Source organism: Falco peregrinus, chromosome 2, assembly GCF_023634155.1.
Source record: "Falco peregrinus isolate bFalPer1 chromosome 2, bFalPer1.pri, whole genome shotgun sequence".
NCBI classification, from domain to species: Eukaryota; Metazoa; Chordata; class Aves; order Falconiformes; family Falconidae; genus Falco; species Falco peregrinus.
The window spans coordinates 95,274,895-95,300,301 of record NC_073722.1 but is presented as its reverse complement, the minus strand read 5'-3'; the positions used below and the strand labels follow the sequence as shown (position 1 = coordinate 95,300,301).

Below are 25,407 nucleotides of genomic sequence, written 5' to 3'. Positions count from 1 at the left end.
CAAGCACGGCGGGAGGTGGGTGGGGTGGGGTGGCTGCTTGCCCCTGGGCAAAGGGAATTAACACTCAAAGCTCAATTAACATTGCATAGTTGGTTTGACAGGCTGTGGGGCAGAGGTGGGAAGTTATTCGGGTTGTTTTGGGGTAGGAAAGCCACGGGGGTATTTCTTGGCCAGGTTTTGGTAGTGCCCAGGCGCTGCTGGCTGCTCTCCGATGAAGTTGGTCAAATTCTTCCGTGCCCAGGCACGTTAATTTAAAAACAGAGCCCGAACGTGGCCTGGACGTTGGGATTTTTCCTGGAGCGCGTTTGCTGGAGCAACTCCCACCAGGGTCAAAGGTGCTGGATGTGTCAGGTTAAGGGAGGGCAAGAGAAAAACCCAGCCCCCGCTGAAAAAGTTTGACGGGTGGCTGCTGGGTGGCCGTTTCCCACCTTCCTGCGGCACTGGGTGTCACGGAGCCAATTGCGGCTGGGAAAGACCTTGGAGAGCCTCAAGCCCAACCGCTGAGCCGGGTTCTTAAAGCGCTGCTTTAAGAAAATACTGATTTATTGGGGGGGGGGGGGGGATCGTTGCGCCGAGGTGCTGCGCCCCTTCCCCGGCGAGGTCCGGCGGGATCCCGGAGCCGGGGGGGGGGAGTGTTCCGGTGCCGGGGAGGGGGGCGGCCCGTCCCTCCCCGCGGGGCGCGGTGGCGGGCGCTGTGCTGCGCTGCGCTGCGCTGTGCTGCGCTCCCCTCCGCGCCGCTCCGCGCCCCTCCGCGCCGCCGGGCTCCCCCAAGATGGCCGCCGACGTGGGATCGATGTTTCGGTACCGGACGCGGTTTGATGTCCGCCGGCTCCAGGTTGGTGGCGGCGGCGGCGGCCGCGGGGCTGGCGGCGGGGGGGGGATCCGGGCGGCCGCCCCCATCCCTCCCGCCCCCCCCCCGCCCGCTCCCGCCCTCCCTCCGCCCGCCCTTCCCCATCGATAGGTATCAGAAATTGATCCCCGCCGCCGCCGCTCTTTGCTCGGCGCCGCCCGGGAGCATGGAGCAGCGCTAGCGGCGATGGAGCCGCCTGGCCCCCGCCCCGCCGCCCCCGAGGTGACAGCGGGGCCGGGGGGGCGGCCGCCGCTCCGCCCCGGCGGGAGGGAGGGAAGTTGCGCGGGATGAAGTTGCGGGGAGCGCGGCCCCCCGCGCCGCTCCGCCAAGTTTGTGGCGGTGCCCGCCCGCGGAGCGCAGCCGCAGGTGCCCGCGGGCCGCCAAGTGTCCCCGCCGCCTGTCGCCCCCCCGCCGCGGCGGGGCCGGCCCGCTCCCCGCTGCCCGGGGCCGGCGGGGGCGCGGTAGCCCGGGGCGGGCGGAGCGGCGCCGGCCGGAGCCCCGCCGCGCTGCCATTGTTACCGCGGGCCGGGGCCGGCCGGCGGCGTGCGGGACCGGGGCGGGCTGCGGCGCGGGGGCGGGGGGCGCCTTTGTGGCGCTGGGCAGGTCCCGGCCGCCGTGCCCCGCCGTGGTGCCCTCGGCGGTAACGGTAAGTCCTTTGTTAACGCGGGCGGGGGGAGGCTGGTCGGGGGGTGCTGGCAGCCCGTGACCTTAAATAGGCACCGCGGTCGCGGGGAGGCGGCTAATTAACACAATAGCTCGCCCAGCGTCATGGGATGAAACCCAGCCTGGCTCTACTACAGAAGCCGAAAGGCTGGTTGACACGGACATTAAATGGGTTCATCCCTGTAGGATATTACGGAGTTTAAGACGTAGCACGCTTCGTAGGGGAGTAAACAAATGGGAGTGCGATTTCTGGGGCTCCGGTGCTGCAGCAACAGTTCCAGCCTTTCATACATTTTGGCTTTGAAGCAGATCCCGTGCCGCATCTGTGCTAGGCGACCCGAAAAGTACCGCAGGTAGCGCGGCCGGCCGGCTGGCCACGACTGCTCAGCTCGGGCATTGTGGCTGGGCAGGATTAGGGCGCTCGGCGCCGGGGCTGGGCAGCGTTCCCCGCTACGGCACGCTGGGGACCTGCGGGTGCGCGCAGACCGTTATGGAAAGGCAAAACGCTGGCGGCTACTTTTCCGTGGGTCTGTGGCAGGGGGAACTTTGCCGGCGGGGCCGGGCGGTGGGCAGCCCTCCATCCCGGTGGGGGGGGGTGGGGGTCGGTGGGCAGGCTCCGTCCCTGCCGTTCTGCTGGACCAGGTGGCTGTGGCTGGGTGCAGAGCGGGAGAGGGAGCGGTGGGGATTGACTTCTGGGCAGGCTTCGTCGCCTCGCCGGGATGATGGTGGGAAAGGTGACCTTGTGCCAGCTTGGCCTAATGCCCTCTACTTAAAAAAAAATAAATAAAAAAAATGGGGGGGGGGGGGGGGGAAACGAATTAAAAAAGAGGAAACAATCCATTCATATTTTCCAAGGAGTTTTTCCTTATTTTTCTTTCCTCCTTTTTTTTTTTTTTCTCCTTCCTTATTAATGCATGTGTCTAAGCAGCTCTGCTGGCCTGGGGCTGGCTGGGAAAGGCAGAGTTTGAGCAACCCTGATGAATTGGTAGGCATATATGAAACATGTAGATAATGTGCTACTCGGCAGCACTTTGATTGAAACGACTTGTTTGCTGATGATATTCAGTGGTGTGACTGAAACTCGCCTCCCAGGGTGGAGACAGTCTCAGGCACTGAAACAGGCTGGACGTGTATTTTTAGTAAAGTAGTATTTTCAGCTCAGGATTTGAATTTTGTGGTGATTTCCTCATCCCTCTCTGAGTCACACCCCAAGTCCTTTCTGTTGTTTATTGCAGATGTTGAATGCTACAATCATCCGGGAGTTAAGTGCTTGTTTTTTGGAGGAAGAAGCTAATATTCCTTAACGTGGTTTCTTGCCTCAGCCTGCAGGCAAGGATTTAAGCCAGAAACACCGTCAATCGAGTTTGCCCTGCCAGCATCAACTCACCTTGGAGGTGTCAGCCCTGCAACGGTGCTTAACTCACGATGCGCCTCCCCAGCTGGATGCTGGCACCCATCAGGGCTGCATCCTAAAAGCTGGTACCCTGGGGTTTCCCTCCTTGCCTTTACACTTTACACAGATTTCCAAACTCTGCACCAGTCAACAGACATTCAGAGCACCGAGAAGCTTCAACACAGGGATGGAGCAGGGGTCTGTGGGCTGCCGGCACACCGGGCTTGTGCCACAGTGCCAAAAGGGAGCAATGCTGTTGTGGTTTCCTATTTGCCTTCTCTACTCTGTGCCGGGGCAGACTTGTGTCCCCTGGCAGGACCACCTGTGTCCGGGGAGGATGCTCGCTGCCGGAGCAGAGGAGCTGCTGGAAAATCTCTCTTGGAAGCCCAGCAGTACCAGTTTACTGCAGGCAGAGGAGAGCAGGCTGAGCCCTCACCATTAAGCAACGCTCTCTTCCCGCTGCGGTGCGTCCGTGCTTAACTTGCCATCGGTCAGAGAAAGACAACACACGTGGGGACGAGTGTGTGTGGCAATGCGGGGCCTTCCCAAAGCGTCAGCTCTTGCGCTGGACTGGAGCGGCAGATCTGGAGAGGGCCAGACGGGCTGTCGGGAGCACTGAGCATCAGACACCGTGTGGCCTCTGGAGCTTCAGGGCTGGGTTGCTTCTCCCTGGGGGGTGCATCCCAGGACGTAAAGCCCCCGTTCCTGAAGCATGGGTGTCCACAGTCCTCCTGGCGTGCCCGGGGTGAGAGCAGCAGGGATACAGGGACTGTCTGGCAGCAGGGCCATCCCTGCACGGTGCTGACTGCTGGTTGCATCGTCTCACTCAGCCCCAGCTTTGGGGACACCAGTTTTTGCCAGAGAAATGGGTGGGACTCCCTGCAGAGCCCAGCTGGGCAAAGGTGCCTGGGTGCTGTCCCTTCCCACCTCCTCCTGGGGACTTCAGAGCCTGTTGGGCCATTTTGCCACCCAGCAGAGGATTTCCCGCTGGCGAGGGCTACGCCTGCCCTCTGAGAGCAGTGTGTCCAGCTACGTCCTTTCCTCCTCCTGCAGGAGCAAGAAATTGGACAATGAAAATGGAGCTGATTGCTTGAGAGACGGCACGGCGGCCTGGGGCCAGGGGATGGCACAGCGCAGCATTTTAAAACTGCAGGTAAGTGCCCAGTGGGATATTTTGCCAGCTCAGAAGGAGGTGGGAGAAGGCTCTGCGCTGCGCCGGGGAATATGCTGCACAGGCGGGTTTCGAGAAGCAGCACAGGTTGAGCTGGTAAATTATGAAATGCCACACTTGAGGTCTGTTATATAATGTCCCTTTACAGAACCTGGGAGCTAAATATAAAAGAGACTTACGTTTGGGGCTGGTGTAAAGCGATGCTCCAGAATGGGGTTGTGTGGGAAGGAGCGCTCTGCAGCGCTGCGAGAAGCGGAAAGGCTTTCGAGACCCTGGTTTCACTCCCAGCTTCCATAGCTTGTTTTCTCTGCAACCTTGCGAAAAGCATTTACTCCCTGGGTCTCAGTTTCCCTCCCTTTAAATCAGGAACAGTAAAACCTCCATTTCCTTGCAGCTGCATTGTCAAGATTAATTCATGTTTGCAAAGTGACCTGAGAATCTATAGAAAGCCCAACAGTACATCATTATCCCGATCTAATCTTGGCATATAATATCAGCGGGCCAAGTTCCCCTCCCACACTGGAGGAGAAGGGGTTGTGCCAGCGTAGGTGAGGGGAAAATTCCAGCTGAGACCATTTTGTTTTCTTTGAGGAAATTCCCCTCTTGGTTAGCTCTGAACAGAAGGATCAGCTCCCACACAAATCGGCTCATGCCGAAGTGCAGAGGGGTGGCTCGTCCTGCCTCTCCAGGATGCTGATGGTGATGCTGAGCTCCCGCAGGACCTGCTGCTGCCTCGCTGGCTCCTGCTGCTCCCAGGTGACAAGGCTGGGAGCATCTCCCATGGGAAATGCAAGCAGGAGCAGAGCAAAATGCCCTAAGTGCCAGGATTCAGCCTGCTTGGCAGTGATCTGGGGCTGTTTCACACTCCCTCAGCTCCTGCCCTCTTCCGCTGTATTTCCACCACTGAGCCCAGCGTGGCCCCCAGCATCCTGCTTTGCTCGGAGGATGCTCCCTCCTGTCCCTGTTCTCCATGAAATGCTGGGATCAGCCCGGCCTATCTTCCTTCTTCCTCTCTGCACGCAGAGAGAAGACCGCAGATGCTGGACGGTCACAGGGGAGCTAGACTGGTTTTCAGGTCAGGTGTGACTGTTGGATTTGGGGGCTCAAGGAAGCCAGGCGCAGACTGAAGGAGAGCTAAAGCACGGGATGTCAGAGGAAAGCCTGGCGAGGGTGAGCAGGGGATGGTGCTGCCACAGCCTAGTTCCCGCAGTGATGGAGGGATGCAGAGATGGAACTAGGATCAGCCTCGTTCAGCTTCTCTGCCAGCGCAGAGACACCAAGGGGCAGCTAACAGAGGGCCTGCCCCAGCCCGCAGGACCAGGGAGCAGCTCACCTGAGCTCACAGCGCTGCTCATTTCCCCCCGGAGGTGGCTGACATCCCATTCATGGGTTACCTGCAGACGGGAGAGCGAGAGACTGCTCCATCCCTTGTCTTTTGCTGGGACAGGGATGATGCAGAGCATCGTGGTCCCTGAGCGGAGGCTGAAATGGGGGTGTAGGAGCCCCAGGAAGCCTTGTCACCCCCCTTGCAGCCCTCCCCGCTGTGCAGTGCCCATTGGGAGCCGCATTTCACAGCCCGTGTCTGGCTGCATGGCTGGGACCTGGCCAAAGTGGATGCGCAGCCCCTCCAGGTACGATGTGTGGTTTCTTAAAACCACCTGATCAGCCAGGCCTGATCCTGCACCTGTGAAACCCACCGAATTGCTGGAAAAAAATGTTTTCTGACAGGATGGAGATTTGCAGGGGTGTTGCCAAGCAACTGGCTCAGCTCTGCTGCCTCCTGCTCCTCTCCTCCTCCTGAAGAGTGAGCAGGCAGGGGATGGCTGCATCCCTGCATCCCTCTGCCCTGCCTGGCCAGGGCAGCCTGCCTCTGCCTGCCTGGGGAGGTACCACTGGGGAAGGCAAGGACCACTTGTGGCTGGTGGGCTGGGATGCTGCTGGCCGGTGGGGGTGAGCGCTGCTGCACGCCCAACCCATGGCAAATCTCCATCAGCAGCAGGGTTAGAAACAGGCTCTCTCTTCCAGCCCTTCTCTGAGCTGTGCAGCTTCCCTTTGAACTAGTCCCAGGAATGTGTGCTGACACACCGAGCAAAACGCTCAGGAGGACTCATTATAACCCGACTTTGATTAGTGCCACCTCTGCATTTCTTTGGGAGTTGCTTCGCATTTACCCTAAGAGAAGTTGGCAGCCCGAACCCTTGGGATTTTCTTTTCTAAAGCTTTAATTTAAATCAACTCTTGGGCAATAAACTGCCGGTTACAAAACTCAGCTGATGTCCCTTGTAAGGCCTTGGACCTGCAGCCAGGGCCATGAAGCAACGGCTGGCAGGAGGGGAGGCAACTGATAGCTGCGATCTTGCAAAAGATCAGTTGCTGAGTGAGTGGCAATAAAGAGCAAATCCAGCCAGCTTGTAGAAATGGCAAATGGGCCAGACTGCTGAGAACAATCTGTTCCTTCTCTAGAGAAGGGCTGTGGTGCTGGCGATGGGCTGGGCAAGGGGCTATTCTCAGTGTGAGCTGCTCTGAAATTCTGCTTCAGAAAAACGGCAGGGCCGAGACAGGCTAATTACCAGGAGACATGTCCTAAATCAAATAAAAAGGCTGCAAGTGGCTTGCCAGGCTGACTCTTCACCAGGGAGGTTTGTGCTGAAGGAGCCCTGCTCTGCCTGGTCCCACAGACCCGCTCGCTGCTGTGTCCAAAGCTTTCTGCTCCAGCAGCACAGCTGCCAGGCTGATGCTGGGGCAGGGAAACCCTGCTGATCCACCTCAGGTCATCCACCGGCCTTTGACTGTGCACTTTACTGTCTCGTTCCATCACCTACCTAATCGGGCATTAACGTCACAGAAGGAGAGCAGTTGGTGCACCCAGTTTCTTGCCCAGTGCTGCAATTGCTGTTGGAAGGGGATGCCCCAGAGTGCCCAGACCTCTCCCATCAAGGCAAAACCGGGGCGACAGAAAGGTCTGGGACTGTCTATATCAGCATCGTGCTGGGCTGGACCTGGGGTGCACTTCCTCCAGGCAGATTTCTTTCGCTTGTCCTGCTTTCCTTGGGGCTTGTGGGCTCCCCCAGGATGCTTGCCTCCTGCGCCCAACCCAGAGATCAAGTGGCCTTCATTTGATTTGGAAAAGAAGAGTAAAAGGAGATAAAGTGAATAGAGATGGTACAGAACACCCATACAGCAGTTGAATTAATTGCCTTTAAATGTTAATTCAAAATAGTTTCCCTGAGTGATATATAGGCAAATCCTCAGTTGCTTTAAGCCACTTGTGGAGCGTGTTCCACTAATCAGGTGTTCTTAGCCCCGATCAAGAGCATTGCACGGGATGGTCATCAGGAATGATTAATTGGAAACAGCTCTTCTAAAACAGGCTGTACCTGCTGTGCTCTCCCATGCTGCCCAGCTCTGCCCAGAGCTGACACGGAGCCGTTGGGGTCTGTGGGGAAGGGGCTTTCCTTCCCGACTCCCCCTGTGATGTGCTGCTGTCTCCATGACAAATCAGTCTCCCAGCGCTCTCCAGCTTGATCCGGCACGGGGGGCTTCCAGCACAGCATCTAGATTTGCCAACAGACTTCCCTGGGGAAGAATGGGATCTGGGAGGGCACAGCGGGGATTTATTAGCTTGGCTTAGCCATAGCCAAGTGCCCTGCCGGACTTTCAGGCCTGTTGCATGGCACATCCCACGCCTGAGCAAAACCCCTGCCTCCTGCTTGGGTTTGATGCTGTAAAATGGCCGTGTCCCTCCAAATCTGCTGAGGGAACGCCAGCCCTGCTAAGAGCGTTACTTTGTGCAGTTTTGCTTACATCACAGGCAAAAACCCCCCACGTCCACACAGAGAGCCCCGTTCCTGGCCAGGCAAGACCCCGCGTGACAGCAGCTTCTGCCGCGGCTTTGTCCTTGAGTCCGTTCTCTTCTCTTGCTTTAGCTAAAATCTTCCCACAGACAGGAGTGCTTGCTGTGTGCCAGGTTTGACCTGAGGCCAGTGAAATTTTCAGAGTTCTTTTCTTGCTTTCAGGCAGTGGCGCATCCTCAGCTATTTTGCTTCTGTGTTTTCCCACCCGTGGTGGCAGCTTTGGAGCAGTAACTCAGCACGGTGTACCTGCCGCAGTCGGAGGCGTCTCTAAGTTAGCACAGAGAGGGGAAGGAAATCCATGTTATTAGGCTCCACTGGAGGGGCTGAACCTGCAGTGGGAAGAAGTTTTGCTTTCCCAAAGTCAAGGGCTGGGAAACTTGCTCCTAAAATGACCCTTTAAAAAATAGCGAGTAATGCCACAAAGGAGTCAGTTCACTGCTGGCAATCACATTTTGCTTGGTGTTAGCAATTCAGAAGAAGCCCATCTGCAGGAAATTACCATGACAATTTCCTCTTTGGAATTACAGCTGTAACTCCTTTTCACTGTAATGGAGGAGGCAACCAACATCCTCCTCTCCCCTCACTTAATGCCAATTACTCTTAACACTTGAAGCCAGGTACCCATACAGAGCCACCTCTACCCCATCCTGCTGCCCAGAGGCCATCGCTGCTGCACTTGCAGGCTGTCGGGAAAAACACCCCGGAGGTGAAAACCAGCTACTTTTGTGCTATTTTGTCATCTCTAACGATGGATAGGCACTTGTTATTTTCACACTGTAAACTTTCAGTGTGAGAAGGCTGTTCTGCTGCATGGTTGTAGAGTGTCCGGCATATTTGGCTCTGATTTTGTTGAGGTTTAAAGTGTTAAATCAGGTAAATAGCATCAGATGTTTGCAGTGTTGTTTCAGATGCCGGGTGTGAAAGCCTTCTCTCCTGGAAGGGTGTGTGCCGAGGAAGGGCAGGCGAGAAGAAGTGATACTGTGCAGGGAGAGAACGACTCAGCGTGTGACGACTAGATGGCGTGTATTTTGAAAGAAACATTTTCTCTAAGAAACACGTGGAGCAAAACATGCCAGCTCCAAAAGCTGCAGGTCTGCAGCTCTCAATGTGTTTGCAATTCTTTTAGGACCAAAATTGGTCTTGCCCATTGCAGGCTGGTGTGGTTCATGTAGATATTAAGACAGCCATTCACCAGAGGAAAGAAAGAAAAACCTGAGTAGAAAATGTGCTCCTGGGAGGCCATTCACAAGCCAAGCCTTGGTAAGGTGGCACCAACAAGGCCAAGGTATCACTCCAGGTCCATGGGACGATGCTTAGCAGAGATGGACCTAGTGTGTGACTGAATTCAGGACCTCTTCTGCGAGGTTTTGCCATCATGCTGCTGCTTGAGAAGACCTTACTCCATCACCAGCTGCCTTAGTGCTTGTCAGCACCTTCCTGCTCCTCCCAGCGCTGCTGCTGGTGCTGGCGGGAGTTTGATTCTGATTTAATCCAGGATTTTAGAGGAGGGAAAAAATAAAGTTTTGACAGTTCCGTATATAGTCCTCTGACTCACAGATTTCACGTGTCAAACGCTGAAGACGGGTTAAGTAGAACTAAGTTCTGGATTTGTTATAAATAGGCATTAAGTAACATGAGTGTATTACATTTGCATGAAAATATGGGCCTGATCCTCTAGCTTACCCCAGAGATGTTCTGTGACATCGATGGGACGCTCCAGGTTGGTGAGCTGAGATCGGAGCCAGCCCAGCTCTGGCCGTTCCCTGCAGCCTCTATTAAACTGGACCCAGTGAAAAAGCGACGTTGTTAAACTGGACCCAGTGAAAAAGCGACGTTGTTGCTGAAATTAGGAAGGATATGCGCTGCTTGCACAGACAGATTAAAATCTGGCCCTTAAAACAGTACAAGCAGTTTAATTAGACCCCAAATCTGCAGCTGAAGGAATAATTTCTCCGTGTCAATCGGCGCTTAAATGTACCTGTTAAATCGGGGAAGACGGGTTAAGGTGAAAATTGCATAGAAAGTCACTTTTCTTTTGTTTCTCCCCGAAGATGGAGATTTGTTGGATTCAGACGTTACAGACGATCTCATCCTGCTCCGCTTACCATTCTGCTCAGCCACAGCTTAAAGGTCCACCCAGACAACGAAGTCACCCTCATTTGGAGCAAGACTGACAGTTGAGTATTGTTTGGGTGAAAATGGCCCCCTTTAATATAATAAATGCTTGTGCAACAAGTGTGACGGCCACTGACTACCAAATCAGATCCTTCCTCAACAGTTTAATTTACTGACTTCTTCTTTGCTAAACAATTGAGAATTGGTCCATGGAGAAGGAACACAAAAAGGACAGGTGCTGTGGACTGTCTTTTGAGGCTGGACTAGTCCAAGCGAAGGGAGAGCAGGCTTTTGAGTCACCCAGTGGCATTGTTTCTGGAAAAATAATGTCCGCCCCTGCATCTCTACCTTTATTCTGAACTGGAGCTTGGGCCCTATTTCTGCTGAGGGTGAAGAGAAGCGAACCAGAGAGGAGGGATCTGCAGTATGAGGCAGTCAGGGCCACCGAGACAGAGTGACAGCCTCATCCCTGGAGAGGTGGTGGTTATTATCCCACGGAGCTGTTGATCATGCAGGAATGGGATGAAAATCCCCTGTCTGGCCAGCACTCTACCCCTACCAAAAAGCCACCCTCCTTGCCTCTTCTGCTCGGCACAGAGTGCTGCTGTGCCGCCTTCAGCACCTGCTGAATTTCCCTCCAGAGGCAGCTGCGTTTCCTTTGCCACACGAAAATAAACCCATTCCTAGTTACAGCGTATGTTTCTTGAGTGTGCAGGGTGGGATCCCTTGGGATTAAAGCTGCTGCTGTAACTGTGAGCTCCTTAATGACATGGTTGCTGTAGTTCAGGTCAACAGGGTATTTTCTTTGGCTAAGTGTCCTGCCAAGAGTCTAGAACGTGGGGGTGGAGATTATACTGACTTTTTTTTCCCCTCTCTTTCTTTTTTCTAACCTGTACGTGCAGATACTAGAGCTGGAAAAAAAGATGGCGAGGCAAAACCGGGCGGCAGTGAAGGCGAAGCAAGCAAACAGTAGCAAACAGCTGCAAAAGCAGATTGAGACACTGGAGCTGCATCTAAACAACGTAAGCAAACATTTTGCAGACCTCCGGAGACCATGTGTGGGGCCACACTGGGGCCTGTGTGCAACCCCCTTTTTGGCCAGGACCAAGTGTAATGCTGCAGATGCATTTGGTTGAGACAAACTGCATAAAGGAGGAGCTGGCTCGTTCCTCTGGCCTGCTTGCTCCCAGAGTATCTCAAAGGCTCCTTCAAGCTTGGTGAGCCAAATGCAGCACTTGGGCCATGCCAAGAAGCCTGAAGGTCTGCACCTGTTTAGTGATAAACCTGAGCTGCCTGCAGCCACCTTGCCTTGGACACCACCAGCTCCTGCTCTGTGCCATGATCAGCCTAGCCTGCTGTTACCTCCCCTGTCTTGGGGAGGGGGATAGTACAGGAGCAACTTCAGAGAAGAGATTTGTCCCAGCTGTGGTCAAGGTCTTTCAGCAGAAACCTGACGCCCCCAAGTCCCGCACCAGCTTCAAACCTTTTGCTTGCCTCTCCCCAGGTCACCGTCCATTTCCATACCATCCTGTCCAGAAACAAAGAGCTCCGAGAAGAGATTGAAAAGCTGCAAATCCAGAAAGCTCTTTTGGGCAAGCTCTCCTTGAAGCTCCATAAGAAGCTGGCTCAGCAGAGGAGAAGGATGAACACTGCCGCTGAGCAGTGCACACAAGGCTACAAGCAGCGGTACGTGGCCTTGTGAACCCTCTGTGGCAAACTTGGCGCTGGTGGGCAATGCCAGCGACGGGTGTCGATGTAAAGAGAGGCCATCTGCAACTTCAGAGAGAGGATGCACCCGCTGTTGTCTAGAGCTGGGTGCTAAGGCTTTGGTGCTTGGTCAGTGCAGGGAGACCGGTACCTCCAGGGGGGTTTACTCCGCCTATGCCAGATGTTTCTCAGGATGTGGTGAACTGCCCTATGGAGCAGCCTCTTTCCCCCCGAGTCCCATCTCAGCCTGCATGGGAGGGTGCAGCAGACCTGGAGCAGAGACCAGCCAGCTCCAGGCAAAGTGAGCTTGGCTGCCACAGCTGGGTGCTGTGTCCAAGTACAAACCCCCAGCCAGAGCTGTGTTAGCTGCTGCTGGCCTCGGGCTAACGCAGCTGCATCCGCATGGGAGCCGGCCAGCGTGCACAGCATCACGGGGGTTTTGCTCGGCCAGGCACAGAGATGCATGGGAATGGGCAGGACTACAAATCCTTATACCTTCCCGTGGTGTAACCTGCTGCTCTCTGTGCTCAGGATGGGGGCTCTGGCAAGGATTGCAGCCTTGAACAAAAGACACATAGAAGACACAGTCCAGCGCAATGTTGAGCTGCAGGAGCGGAAGCGTGCCCTAGAAAAGGAGAACAAACTAAAAAACTTCATGCTGACCAAGTGCAGAGATCGCTCGGAATTGGAGGAAGTGGCCAAAAAGAGAAAAGGTACCAGATGAGAGAGAATACCTGCAACTGGTAGCACAAGCCAGGAGTTGGCAGAGTTGCCCAAGGGGGTTGCGTATAGAAGCTTATGGCTCTGCACCCCAAAGGCGGGACCTCTCCCCATAGCTCTGCACCCCAAAGGCGGGACCTGTCCCCTGCCTGCAGGCTCCTTCACCCAGCCTTCAGCCTACAAGTGGAAAGGATGAAGAGTGATAACCAAGTGAAAGCACCCAGCATCATGTGTCTTGGGGTGCCCTTGGGGCAGAGGGAGGGGTGGGGAGGCAGGGAGCTGCCCCTATGGCTCCTTTTGTCCTCTTGGGGAAGGATCCCACCGTGTTTGCCCCGTTCCCATGAGGCCAGGGAGCTCCCTGCTTAGTTTTGGGTGAAATAAAGACACTCTCTGCCCCTCTGGCCCCAGGCCCCACGCCAAACCTCAGGGCACCTGCAGGGAAAGGCTCTGCAAAGGGAGCCCTGCAGGGACACGCACAGCCAGGCCTCTTTTTCCATCTCTCCCTCAGCCCTGAAGGCAGCCCAGTGGGCCAAGCAGAGCCAAATGGAGAGCTTCGAGAGCCAGGAGGTGGCTTACAGGCGCCTGCTGGAGCTGGCAGAGGACGGGAACTTTGACCGCCTGGTGGATAACTTCATCGAAAAGGAGGGGAAGAACTTTGCCTCCTTCATCTACATCACTGAGCTGAAGAACGAGATGGAGAAGATGAAGCAGAGGATCAAGGATGTCCAGGTCTCTTCCAAGCTCTTCATGTCTGCCCTTTCTCAGCTGGTGCTTTGGGGCTGGCGTGGGGTTTTTTTCCTCTCCCATGTGTCCGGCCTCGCTGCTCACAGCGGAGCCCAGCTCACAGCCTGCCACACGGGTGGGATTAGGGGAATGCAAAGCGGTAGCCCAAAATAGAACTCCACAGACAGAAGGCTGTGTTCTCAGAGCTAAAAGTGTCTCTGCTGCCACCGTGTACCCAGCAGTATGCAGGAGGGCCAAGAGCTGCCTCGGCCTTGAGTGGGGCTGGCTGGAGTGAGAAGGGGGGTCATGACTTGTCCTCCTGCCCTGGGGACAGTGGTCCCCAGAGGGGTCACAGTGGGATATCCCTGCTCCCAGGGTGGAGGGATGGTCCCCCAGCCTCTCTTGGGCACATCTGGTGAGCATTCAGCCAGTATGCCCTCCATGTGCTTGTGTTTACACAGAACGAAATTACAACCCTTATGATGGACCGGGAGGACGCAGAGACGAGCAACTTCCATGTCCTGCAGGAGCTGGAGGTATGGCAGCCGGGATTTCCCTCTGCCAGGGCAGCAGAAGCCTGTGTGTCCCGGCATGTGTCCTAGCGAGTGTGGTCCCGTCAACACCGCTCTGGGCAACGGCTGGAGAGGCATGGGCAGAAAAGGGCCCTGCATTGGCTTTGGCAGCCCTGTCTCCCAGTGCATGATGAGAGGGTGACTGCAGGGCTTCTGCCAGCCCTGGTTCTCTGGCACCTGGGGCCTGGGCTGTGGCATGGGGAGCTTGGGATCCCCTTCACAGAGCCTTTCCCCTGCAGGGATGGGAGCATCCCACAGCCCCTCCTGGGCCGCCTCCAGTGTCCGGACTGGACTTGGCCAGGACTTGGGGGTGGGGGGGGCGCGAGCAGGGGGCTGTTGTGACACCTGGCAAAACCTTTGCGGATAGGAAAAAACTAGCGGAAACCACGAGGGAAGCCAACTGGTGCGAAGAGAGATGCAAAGAGAGCAGCAGAGTCCTGGGCCAGATCAAATGTGGCGTGGAGGCCCTTTTGGAAGTAATCGGTGGCGATGCTACGAAGACAACGGAGCAGCTTGGAGAAAATGGGCAGATCACGGATGGGAATCTGACGCGGATTTTAGGTGGGTCAGGGCTGCCCGCCTTCGCTTGCCACATGGCCCAGACCTTGTCTGTCCACCCCCTGCTTGCCCCGTGTTTAGATTGAGCTGGTTTCCTGCCCCCACCCCGTCATGCACGGGTGTCCCTAATGGGAATTTGCGATGCCAAATCCCCAGGAAATTCAGGAGCCAACCGGGCTTCAGGAACCACCCCGGTGGACCCCCCAGGCCCCCATGTTGGCTCTGGGTGTGGGACCCAGCCTTGACCCCTCGCCCCTGGGGAGCCTGACGGCACTGCCTGGGGGGAATCCATGGGTCCTGTGCCCAGCAGACCGCCGGGGCCGCGTTTGGGCAGGGGCCCGGTGGAGGGGCCCTGTGGGACAGCATTCCCTCCCACCCAGGTCTCGTGGAGAAGGAGACCAACGAGCTCCTGCTGATGGAGAGCGTCCTGCGCTACACGCGGGCTGAGGGCTCGCAGCCGGCCCAGCCCTTCGCCAGCCCGCTCCTGGGCACCACCAGCCTCCCGTGGGTGATGGATCGGGCCCCGGCTCTGCCCGCCGCCCCCCCGCCCTGGACAGCACCCCCGCCGACATCGCCGCCTGTGAGTGAGGTGGGAGGGAGGGGCTACGGCCAGGCAGACAGCCAATCCACAACCCCCTCATGGCCGCCTGGCCAATCCCCCGCTGCCACCTCTCCTCCCCAGCCAATCCCCACCGGCCTGTCCCACCCCACCACATCTATAAGGCCTGTGCCGGCAGACACGGGTGTCCTTTTCTTGGGCAGGGGAGGTGCCGCTGGGCCACGGGCAGCTGCACCAGCTGGTCCTCCAGAGCTGCGAGAAGGAGCTGGGCCACGCTGCCGCTGCCGCCAAGAAGGGGAGCAAGAGCCTCAAGGACTGAGAGCCCGGCACGGAGGAATGAAATAAACAGTTCCGCTCCTCAGCTGCCCCTCTGCTTCTGCGCCCTGGACATCCTTCCATCTCCCAACACCTTCTGCGGGCTTCAAAAGCTTGCCGGCTGATATTTCGGCACGGCTTGGCCCACTGCTGACAGCAGCCATGGCCGGGGGTGGGAACAGCTGCTCTCCGGCGGGGGGGCCGTTGCCGTTGCTCAACGCCACGCGCTTCCCGCAGCTGGGCATCGCGGGAGTGGTGCACCGGGGACATGGTGACCACAGTCCCCTGTCCTGCACCATGCCTGCCCGAGGGGCTTGGTGAGGCCACGGGGGGATGCAGAGCGGGCTCGCGGGGCTTTGCCTGCTAAGCTGGGAGAAGCCGGCAGCTCTCTGCTGCCTGAAGGAAAGCTGAGCTCAGCGCTGGTCCTGGGCTGGTGGGACCAGGTGGCTGCTAGCCACCAGCCCTGCGTGAAACAGCCTGTTTGGGTCTGGGAGCTGGGCCACGCTGGGAACCGAGGAGGCAAGGGGAGAAGAGGGCACGCGAGGGTGATGTGCAGGGGCCGGGAGGCTGGGGCAGGGGGGTCTGGGAGGGCGCGGGGGCTCCCGCCGGGCACAGCCGCACTGCGCAGACACACTAGAAACTGGAGCTTTGGCCCTATTTCTGCTGAGGGTGAAGAGAAGCGAACCAGAGAGGAGGGATCTGCAGTATGAGGCAGTCAGGGCCACCGAGACAGTGACAGCTTCATCCCTGGAGAGGTGGGGGTTATTATCCCACGGAGCTGTTGATCATGCAGGAATGGGATGAAAATCCCTGGGAGCTTCCCCCAGCCCCGCCGGGAGCCTCAGGCTTCAGTGCCTTCCCGGCATCGCTCTGCCCTCGGTTGTGATTTTTCTTACCTAGTGCCACATTCTGCTTTCTGCCATGAAAATCATTTCCAAGTAAATGCATCCTCAGAGCCTGTCCGTCTGGCTGTGAATTAGCCTGGAACTGGATGGCTGGCTTGTTAGCTCATCGGAGTCTCTGGGATAACGGCAAAGCGCAACCTCAGGAGCGATGTGCTGGCTGGGGATTTTGCTCATCGCCTTGAACTGGCCGCACCCTGCAACCTGGGCCGCAGATGCCCTTTGCTCACCTTCAGCACCTCCTCTGTTCCCCTTCATCCCAGAGCTGAGTAAGCAACACCAGGTCTACAAAACACAGCCCTGCTGCAGCCTCCAGCACTGTCTCGTGCTTCTGCCCTCCAGGGATCTCTGGGTTTGCCGAGTCCCTGGGAAGGAGCTGGCCACGCACTCCAGCTTATGAGGAAGGGATTATCACAGCTCTTGTGACTCAGCCCGTGGCTCCCGTGTGCTTCCCTGCACGGAAGGGAGAGAAGCAGGCAGGAATCCTCAGTTTGTCCCCTCTACCGGGCTGCCTGAAGAGTCTCTGTCCCCAGGGACATTCCCCAGGCCGGCAGTGCCAACCATTGGTGCTGTCCCGACGGCAGGCATCTTGAGGGTGTCTGGATGCTGAGGGCAATGGCAGTGAAGTGGTGATTGCAGCCTCTCCACAAGGAAGACAGGTAGGAAGGCCAGGGAGCCGGCTGTGGGGCCGGCAAGGAAGGGAAAGCAGCTCTGTGGCCCCAAAGTGCTGCTGGGGATGGTGAAGCCCTGGGTGCTGCTTTCCAGTTGGAGCAAAAGGCTTCCAAGTCCCAAATTACGGGCTGATTCAAACACCGCAAAGGGAAGCAAGAACGGGTAAAATGTGGGTTTCTGCTTGCTGTGGACATGCAGCCAGGGAGATGCTGGAGCACATGCTTCAGGGCTGGCTGTGGGACACGGAAACCACTTGGGTCTGTTTTGCGTGGGCTCCCAGCGCTGCCCATGGGGTGGGTGGGGGTGCCCCGGCCGCCCCCTTGGTGACAGTCACAATGGAGACCCCATCCATGCTGCGGTGGGACCTGGCAACGGGGCCAGTGCCTGTTCCACAGAGCCTGGGGCAGGGAGCAGGGCTGGCTCCCTGCCAGGCTCTCCTCTCTCCTGCACTTCCCGTGGGAGGCAGGGGGCTGCTCTTTGGGAATATCTGACTGCCACCGTGGTCCCATCCCCTGGCTGGAGAGGGAACCACAGCACCCTGCGGTGGGGGTGAGCAGCGCTGGGGGCAAGAGGGGAGCCCGGGGGGCTGCAGCAGGGCTGGGGGGGGACCAGCGGTGGGGGTGAGGGCTGCGTGGTCAGCCCCAGCGCCTTCCCTGCCTGCGGCGGGACAGGGGCTGAATCCAGGCGATATCCCCCACTTACGCTCCCCGGGGGCTCTGCCCGCCGGCATGGGGGGCCTTGGCCTCGCCGGGATTTCTGTGGAAACCCAGGTACTGGACAGGGTGGAACAGCTCAAACCATCTGTTCTTCCCCTACTTATAAACTCAACAGGAGGAGTGTGTTTTGCGATGACATCACTACGGATGCTCTCCTTTTATTCATCGCGCAGCCGTCTGTGATGGTTTCCTCATGTGCCAAACATGCGAGCGGGTGCTGAGGGACGGGCAGGGGGACACAAACACCCCCTTAACCAGCGTTTCATTTCTCCCCTTGGGAAGCAGGTCTGTCCCCGCAGAGGCTCCATCATCCCCTTCCCGAGGCGTCTGCAGAGCAACCAGCAGAGTTAGCTGGAAGAAACGATGGACTCCAAGGTATAAAGTGAAGCACAAACCCAAGGTGAACTTCTCTGCAGGTGCAGGTCTGCCACGGGGACCTCCCCTGCAGAAATAAACGTGGCGGTGCGGTCAGCCGGGCAGGCGGTGGGGAGCCAGGCTTGCTTTGGCCAGCAGTGTTTGGGTGGTGGGGGGGACTAATTCTGTAGCCCTCCTGTGCTGGGCACGAAGCTGTGAGGTGGCTCGGCAGCTCTCATGGAGTTGGTTTGGATGACTCAGTGTTTTGGGTGGTCAGGCATATTGTGACGTCATGAATACTGGGTGGCAGCGAAGAGCTGAAGGTGGTGACAAACGGCTGGAGGTGGTGGTGCCATCCACCCGCTCCCCAGTGTCCAGCTCTGCTGTCTACCGCTGCTGGTCGTGTTTGCTCAAGTGACCAAGCTCTCCCTCCCTGTGGCAGTGGGGAGAGCCCTCTCTGGAGCAGAAGGTTTTGGACGTGCCCGCGATGGAGAAAAAAAAGGTGTCTGAAGCCGAGTTCAGGAGACTGCAGAGAGAGTTTCAGAGAGCAGCGGAGAAGAGGAAATCTTACGGTGCCAACATGAGGCAGCAAATGCAGGCTCAGGAGTGAGTGCAGCTTTGTGTTTGGAAAGTTCCTCCATGCCGAGATCTGGGGACCCCGGTGCTGAAGTGAGGAGGGGTGAGGACTTGCTCCGGTATTGCAGGTGGGATGTGCTAAAGGTCATTTGTCGTTGTGTTTTTACAGAAAAGAAATAGCGTCGCTGACTCAAGAACGCAAAGAGGTGTTATTAACGCCGAGCCAGATCCCATCCCCAAGAAATAGGATGCGGGATGAGAGGAATTGTACGGGGCTCCAAGGCCTTTTGCAGACCAAATATCAGTGTGATTCCCTGATTAAAGACAGAAAAGCCCTGTTAGCGGAGCTGGACAAGGAGGTAAGAGCATCTGGAGCGTTCCCTGGCTGAGCACGGTAGAGCAGTGCAGAGTCACAGAGTCAACCCTATGTAAAACGCACTTGGTTCAGGCTTTGGAATATAATGCTGCCTCCTGGCAAAAACCACAAGACAATGCCAAGCGGGCAGAGCCAGGCTCCCATTCAAGTCAGCACTGGCTGGAAACGTAAGGTCTGACTCTCAACCACCTTCTTGTCCCACGGGTCTCTGCAGCTGCTCTTTGACGGCACGCGCCTGCCTGGGGTCACACAACATCCCTCTGCTTGTCCCTTGAGGGTTTTTTTTTTCCTCATGTAAAAAAAAAAAAGACAAAACTGGAACAGTCAGTTGTGCTGCCTGAGACATGGGAAATAGAGGAGCAGCAACATCTAAGGGATGTCCCATCACTTCTCCTGAGGACAGTCTGGTTGGGTTTGGTCAGTGGTGGGGGTGGCATGCCCAGGGCAACCCAGGGCTACAGAAGTGACAGGTCCCTGCAGCTTTCTGCTCTGGACAAGCCACCCATGACGGAAGCCAGGGAACATGCTCAGGTGGTTTGCAGGTGCTAGATGTGCTGTAGAGTTTTCCGCAACAGGGTTAGCTTTCAATCAGGGATCTCTTGGCTGAGTCATACCTCTCCCACCTGCCCCCGGCTTCGTTGTTCTCCAACTACTTCGCTCTTCTCATGGATTTATTTCCTCTGGCAGCTGCCCACTTCTGACAAAAGTTTTCCTCCACTCATTCCCAGGGAGTGCTGCGCAGACCCCTGTCTGGCCAGCACTCTACCCCTACCAAAAAGCCACCCTCCTTGCCTCTTCTGCTCGGCACAGAGTGCTGCTGTGCCGCCTTCAGCACCTGCTGAATTTCCCTCCAGAGGCAGCTGCGTTTCCTTTGCCACACGAAAATAAACCCATTCCTAGTTACAGCGTATGTTTCTTGAGTGTGCAGGGTGGGATCCCTTGGGATTAAAGCTGCCGCTGTAACTGTGAGCTCCTTAATGACATGGTTGCTGTAGTTCAGGTCAACAGGGTATTTTCTTTGGCTAAGTGTCCTGCCAAGAGTCCAGAACGTAGGGGTGGAGATTATACTGACTTTTTTTTTCTGTCTTTCTTTTTTCTAACCTGTATGTGCAGATACTAGAGCTGGAAAAAAAGATGGCGAGGCAAAACCGGGCGGCAGTGAAGGCGAAGCAAGCAAACAGTAGCAAACAGCTGCAAAAGCAGATTGAGACACTGGAGCTGCATCTAAACAACGTAAGCAAACATTTTGCAGACCTCCGGAGACCATGTGTGGGGCCACACTGGGGCCTGTGTGCAACCCCCTTTTTGGCCAGGACCAAGTGTAATGCTGCAGATGCATTTGGTTGAGACAAACTGCATAAAGGAGGAGCTGGCTCGTTCCTCTGGCCTGCTTGCTCCCAGAGTATCTCAAAGGCTCCTTCAAGCTTGGTGAGCCAAATGCAGCACTTGGGCCATGCCAAGAAGCCTGAGGGTCTGCACCTGTTTAGTGATAAACCTGAGCTGCCTGCAGCCACCTTGCCTTGGACACCACCAGCTCCTGGTCTGTGCCATGATCAGCCTAGCCTGCTGTTACCTCCCCTGTCTTGGGGAGGGGGATAGTACAGGAGCAACTTCAGAGAAGAGATTTGTCCCAGCTGTGGTCAAGGTCTTTCAGCAGAAACCTGACGCCCCCAAGTCCCGCACCAGCTTCAAACCTTTTGCTTGCCTCTCCCCAGGTCACCGTCCATTTCCATACCATCCTGTCCAGAAACAAAGAGCTCCGAGAAGAGATTGAAAAGCTGCAAATCCAGAAAGCTCTTTTGGGCAAGCTCTCCTTGAAGCTCCATAAGAAGCTGGCTCAGCAGAGGAGAAGGATGAACACTGCCGCTGAGCAGTGTACACAAGGCTACAAGCAGCGGTACGTGGCCTTGTGAACCCTCTGTGGCAAACTTGGCGCTGGTGGGCAATGCCAGCGACGGGTGTCGATGTAAAGAGAGGCCATCTGCAACTTCAGAGAGAGGATGCACCCGCTGTTGTCTAGAGCTGGGTGCTAAGGCTTTGGTGCTTGGTCAGTGCAGGGAGACCGGTACCTCCAGGGGGGTTTACTCCGCCTATGCCAGATGTTTCTCAGGATGTGGTGAACTGCCCTATGGAGCAGCCTCTTTCCCCCCGAGTCCCATCTCAGCCTGCATGGGAGGGTGCAGCAGACCTGGAGCAGAGACCAGCCAGCTCCAGGCAAAGTGAGCTTGGCTGCCACAGCTGGGTGCTGTGTCCGAGTACAAACCCCCAGCCAGAGCTGTGTTAGCTGCTGCTGGCCTCGGGCTAACGCAGCTGCATCTGCATGGGAGCCGGCCAGCGTGCACAGCATCACGGGGGTTTTGCTCGGCCAGGCACAGAGATGCATGGGAATGGGCAGGACTACAAATCCTTATACCTTCCCGTGGTGTAACCTGCTGCTCTCTGTGCTCAGGATGGGGGCTCTGGCAAGGATTGCAGCCTTGAACAAAAGACACATAGAAGACACAGTCCAGCGCAATGTTGAGCTGCAGGAGCGGAAGCGTGCCCTTGAAAAGGAGAACAAACTGAAAAAACTTCATGCTGACCAAGTGCAGAGATCGCTCGGAATTGGAGGAAGTGGCCAAAAAGAGAAAAGGTACCAGATGAGAGAGAATACCTGCAACTGGTAGCACAAGCCAGGAGTTGGCAGAGTTGCCCAAGGGGGTTGCGTATAGAAGCTTATGGCTCTGCACCCCAAAGGCAGGAGCTCTCCCCATAGCTCTGCACCCCAAAGGCGGGACCTGTCCCCTGCCTGCAGGCTCCTTCACCCAGCCTTCAGCCTACAAGTGGAAAGGATGAAGAGTGATAACCAAGTGAAAGCACCCAGCATCATGTGTCTTGGGGTGCCCTTGGGGCAGAGGGAGGGGTGGGGAGGCAGGGAGCTGCCCCTATGGCTCCTTTTGTCCTCTTGGGGAAGGATCCCACCGTGTTTGCCCCGTTCCCATGAGGACAGGGAGCTCCCTGCTTAGTTTTGGGTGAAATAAAGACACTCTCTGCCCCTCTGGCCCCAGGCCCCACGCCAAACCTCAGGGCACCTGCAGGGAAAGGCTCTGCAAAGGGAGCCCTGCAGGGACACGCACAGCCAGGCCTCTTTTTCCATCTCTCCCTCAGCCCTGAAGGCAGCCCAGTGGGCCAAGCAGAGCCAAATGGAGAGCTTCGAGAGCCAGGAGGTGGCTTACAGGCGCCTGCTGGAGCTGGCAGAGGACGGGAACTTTGACCGCCTGGTGGATAACTTCATCGAAAAGGAGGGGAAGAACTTTGCCTCCTTCATCTACATCACTGAGCTGAAGAACGAGATGGAGAAGATGAAGCAGAGGATCAAGGATGTCCAGGTCTCTTCCAAGCTCTTCATGTCTGCCCTTTCTCAGCTGGTGCTTTGGGGCTGGCGTGGGTTTTTTTCCTCTCCCATGTGTCCGGCCTCGCTGCTCACAGCGGAGCCCAGCTCACAGCCTGCCACACGGGTGGGATTAGGGGAATGCAAAGCGGTAGCCCAAAATAGAACTCCCACAGACAGAAGGCTGTGTTCTCAGAGCTAAAAGTGTCTCTGCTGCCACCGTGTACCCAGCAGTATGCAGGAGGGCCAAGAGCTGCCTCGGCCTTGAGTGGGGCTGGCTGGAGTGAGAAGGGGGGTCATGACTTGTCCTCCTGCCCTGGGGACAGTGGTCCCCAGAGGGGTCAAGTGGGATGTCCCTGCTCCCAGGGTGGAGGGATGGTCCCCAGCCTCTCTTGGGCACATCTGGTGAGCATTCAGCCAGTATGCCCTCCATGTGCTTGTGTTTACACAGAACGAAATTACAACCCTTATGATGGACCGGGAGGACGCAGAGACGAGCAACTTCCATGTCCTGCAGGAGCTGGAGGTATGGCAGCCGGGATTTCCCTCTGCCAGGGCAGCAGAAGCCTGTGTGTCCCGGCATGTGTCCTAGCGAGTGTGGTCCCATCAACACCGCTCTGGGCAACGGCTGGAGAGGCATGGGCAGAAAAGGGCCCTGCATTGGCTTTGGCAGCCCTGTCTCCCAGTGCATGATGAGAGGGTGACTGCAGGGCTTCTGCCAGCCCTGGTTCTCTGGCACCTGGGGCCTGGGCTGTGGCATGGGGAGCTTGGGATCCCCTTCACAGAGCCTTTCCCCTGCAGGGATGGGAGCATCCCACAGCCCCTCCTGGGCCGCCTCCAGTGTCCGGACTGGACTTGGCCAGGACTTGGGGGTGGGGGGGCGCGAGCAGGGGGCTGTTGTGACACCTGGCAAAACCTTTGCGGATAGGAAAAACTAGCGGAAACCACGAGGGAAGCCAACTGGTGCGAAGAGAGATGCAAAGAGAGCAGCAGAGTCCTGGGCCAGATCAAATGTGGCGTGGAGGCCCTTTTGGAAGTAATCGGTGGCGATGCTACGAAGACAACGGAGCAGCTTGGAGAAAATGGGCAGATCACGGATGGGAATCTGACGCGGATTTTAGGTGGGTCAGGGCTGCCCGCCTTCGCTTGCCACATGGCCCAGACCTTGTCTGTCCACCCCCTGCTTGCCCCGTGTTTAGATTGAGCTGGTTTCCTGCCCCCACCCCGTCATGCACGGGTGTCCCTAATGGGAATTTGCGATGCCAAATCCCCAGGAAATTCAGGAGCCAACCGGGCTTCAGGAACCACCCCGGTGGACCCCCCAGGCCCCCATGTTGGCTCTGGGTGTGGGACCCAGCCTTGACCCCTCGCCCCTGGGGAGCCTGACGGCACTGCCTGGGGGGAATCCATGGGTCCTGTGCCCAGCAGACCGCCGGGGCCGCGTTTGGGCAGGGCCCGGTGGAGGGGCCCTGTGGGACAGCATTCCCTCCCACCCAGGTCTCGTGGAGAAGGAGACCAACGAGCTCCTGCTGATGGAGAGCGTCCTGCGCTACACGCGGGCTGAGGGCTCGCAGCCGGCCCAGCCCTTCGCCAGCCCGCTCCTGGGCACCACCAGCCTCCCGTGGGTGATGGATCGGGCCCGGCTCTGCCCGCCGCCCCCCGCCCTGGACAGCACCCCCGCCGACATCGCCGCCTGTGAGTGAGGTGGGAGGGAGGGGCTACGGCCAGGCAGACAGCCAATCCACAACCCCCTCATGGCCGCCTGGCCAATCCCCCGCTGCCACCTCTCCTCCCCAGCCAATCCCCACCGGCCTGTCCCACCCCACCACATCTATAAGGCCTGTGCCGGCAGACACGGGTGTCCTTTTCTTGGGCAGGGGAGGTGCCGCTGGGCCACGGGCAGCTGCACCAGCTGGTCCTCCAGAGCTGCGAGAAGGAGCTGGGCCACGCTGCCGCTGCCGCCAAGAAGGGGAGCAAGAGCCTCAAGGACTGAGAGCCCGGCACGGAGGAATGAAATAAACAGTTCCGCTCCTCAGCTGCCCCTCTGCTTCTGCGCCCTGGACATCCTTCCATCTCCCAACACCTTCTGCGGGCTTCAAAAGCTTGCCGGCTGATATTTCGGCACGGCTTGGCCCACTGCTGACAGCAGCCATGGCCGGGGGTGGGAACAGCTGCTCTCCGGCGGGGGGGCCGTTGCCGTTGCTCAACGCCATGCGCTTCCCGCAGCTGGGCATCGCGGGAATGGTGCACTGGGGACATGGTGACCACAGTCCCTGTCCTGCACCATGCCTGCCCGAGGGGCTTGGTGAGGCCACGGGGGGATGCAGAGCGGGCTCGCGGGGCTTTGCCTGCTAAGCTGGGAGAAGCCGGCAGCTCTCTGCTGCCTGAAGGAAAGCTGAGCTCAGCGCTGGTCCTGGGCTGGTGGGACCAGGTGGCTGCTAGCCACCAGCCCTGCGTGAAACAGCCTGTTTGGGTCTGGGAGCTGGGCCACGCTGGGAACCGAGGAGGCAAGGGGAGGAGAGGGCACGCGAGGGTGATGTGCAGGGGCCGGGAGGCTGGGGCAGGGGGGTCTGGGAGGGCGCGGGGGCTCCCGCCGGGCACAGCCGCACTGCGCAGACACACTAGAAACTGGAGCTTTGGCCCTATTTCTGCTGAGGGTGAAGAGAAGCGAACCAGAGAGGAGGGATCTGCAGTATGAGACAGTCAGGGCCACCGAGACAGTGACAGCTTCATCCCTGGAGAGGTGGGGGTTATTATCCCACGGAGCTGTTGATCATGCAGGAATGGGATGAAAATCCCTGGGAGCTTCCCCCAGCCCCGCCGGGAGCCTCAGGCTTCAGTGCCTTCCCAGCATCGCTCTGCCCTCGGTTGTGATTTTTCTTACCTAGTGCCACATTCTGCTTTCTGCCATGAAAATCATTTCCAAGTAAATGCATCCTCAGAGCCTGTCCGTCTGGCTGTGAATTAGCCTGGAACTGGATGGCTGGCTTGTTAGCTCATCAGAGTCTCTGGGATAACGGCAAAGCGCAACCTCAGGAGCGATGTGCTGGCTGGGGATTTTGCTCATCGCCTTGAACTGGCCGCACCCTGCAACCTGGGCCGCAGATGCCCTTTGCTCACCTTCAGCACCTCCTCTGTTCCCCTTCATCCCAGAGCTGAGTAAGCAACACCAGGTCTACAAAACACAGCCCTGCTGCAGCCTCCAGCGCTGTCTCGTGCTTCTGCCCTCCAGGGATCTCTG

The 25,407-nt window shown here is 57.5% G+C and overlaps 1 protein-coding gene, 1 long non-coding RNA gene and 1 pseudogene across 3 annotated transcripts; all 3 read left to right on the top strand.

Annotated features, from left to right (window-relative positions):
* Nucleotides 1–971: 971 nt before the first annotated feature.
* Nucleotides 972–6,908, top strand: LOC129783755 (uncharacterized). 2 transcript variants are annotated; one of them, XR_008745612.1, is made up of 3 exons: nucleotides 972–1,496; nucleotides 2,749–4,059; nucleotides 5,101–6,908. It is a non-coding gene; the product is annotated as an uncharacterized LOC129783755 (long non-coding RNA). The 2 variants fall into 2 exon arrangements; XR_008745613.1 differs by lacking the exon at nucleotides 972–1,496 and adding an exon at nucleotides 1,518–1,866.
* Nucleotides 6,909–9,621: 2,713 nt separating this feature from the next.
* On the top strand, nucleotides 9,622–14,846 carry LOC129783772 (coiled-coil domain-containing protein 63-like; the record flags this gene model as incomplete). The annotated part of the gene is made up of 8 exons (XM_055795076.1): nucleotides 9,622–9,651; nucleotides 10,880–11,068; nucleotides 11,551–11,732; nucleotides 12,285–12,466; nucleotides 12,982–13,202; nucleotides 13,658–13,733; nucleotides 14,138–14,329; nucleotides 14,707–14,846. Coding segments are annotated over exons 1-8 (1,212 nt in total), but the record flags the coding sequence as incomplete, so codon positions are not given.
* A 2,876-nt stretch (nucleotides 14,847–17,722) lies between these two features.
* Nucleotides 17,723–24,347, top strand: LOC129783754 (coiled-coil domain-containing protein 63-like; annotated as a pseudogene).
* Nucleotides 24,348–25,407: the final 1,060 nt, after the last annotated feature.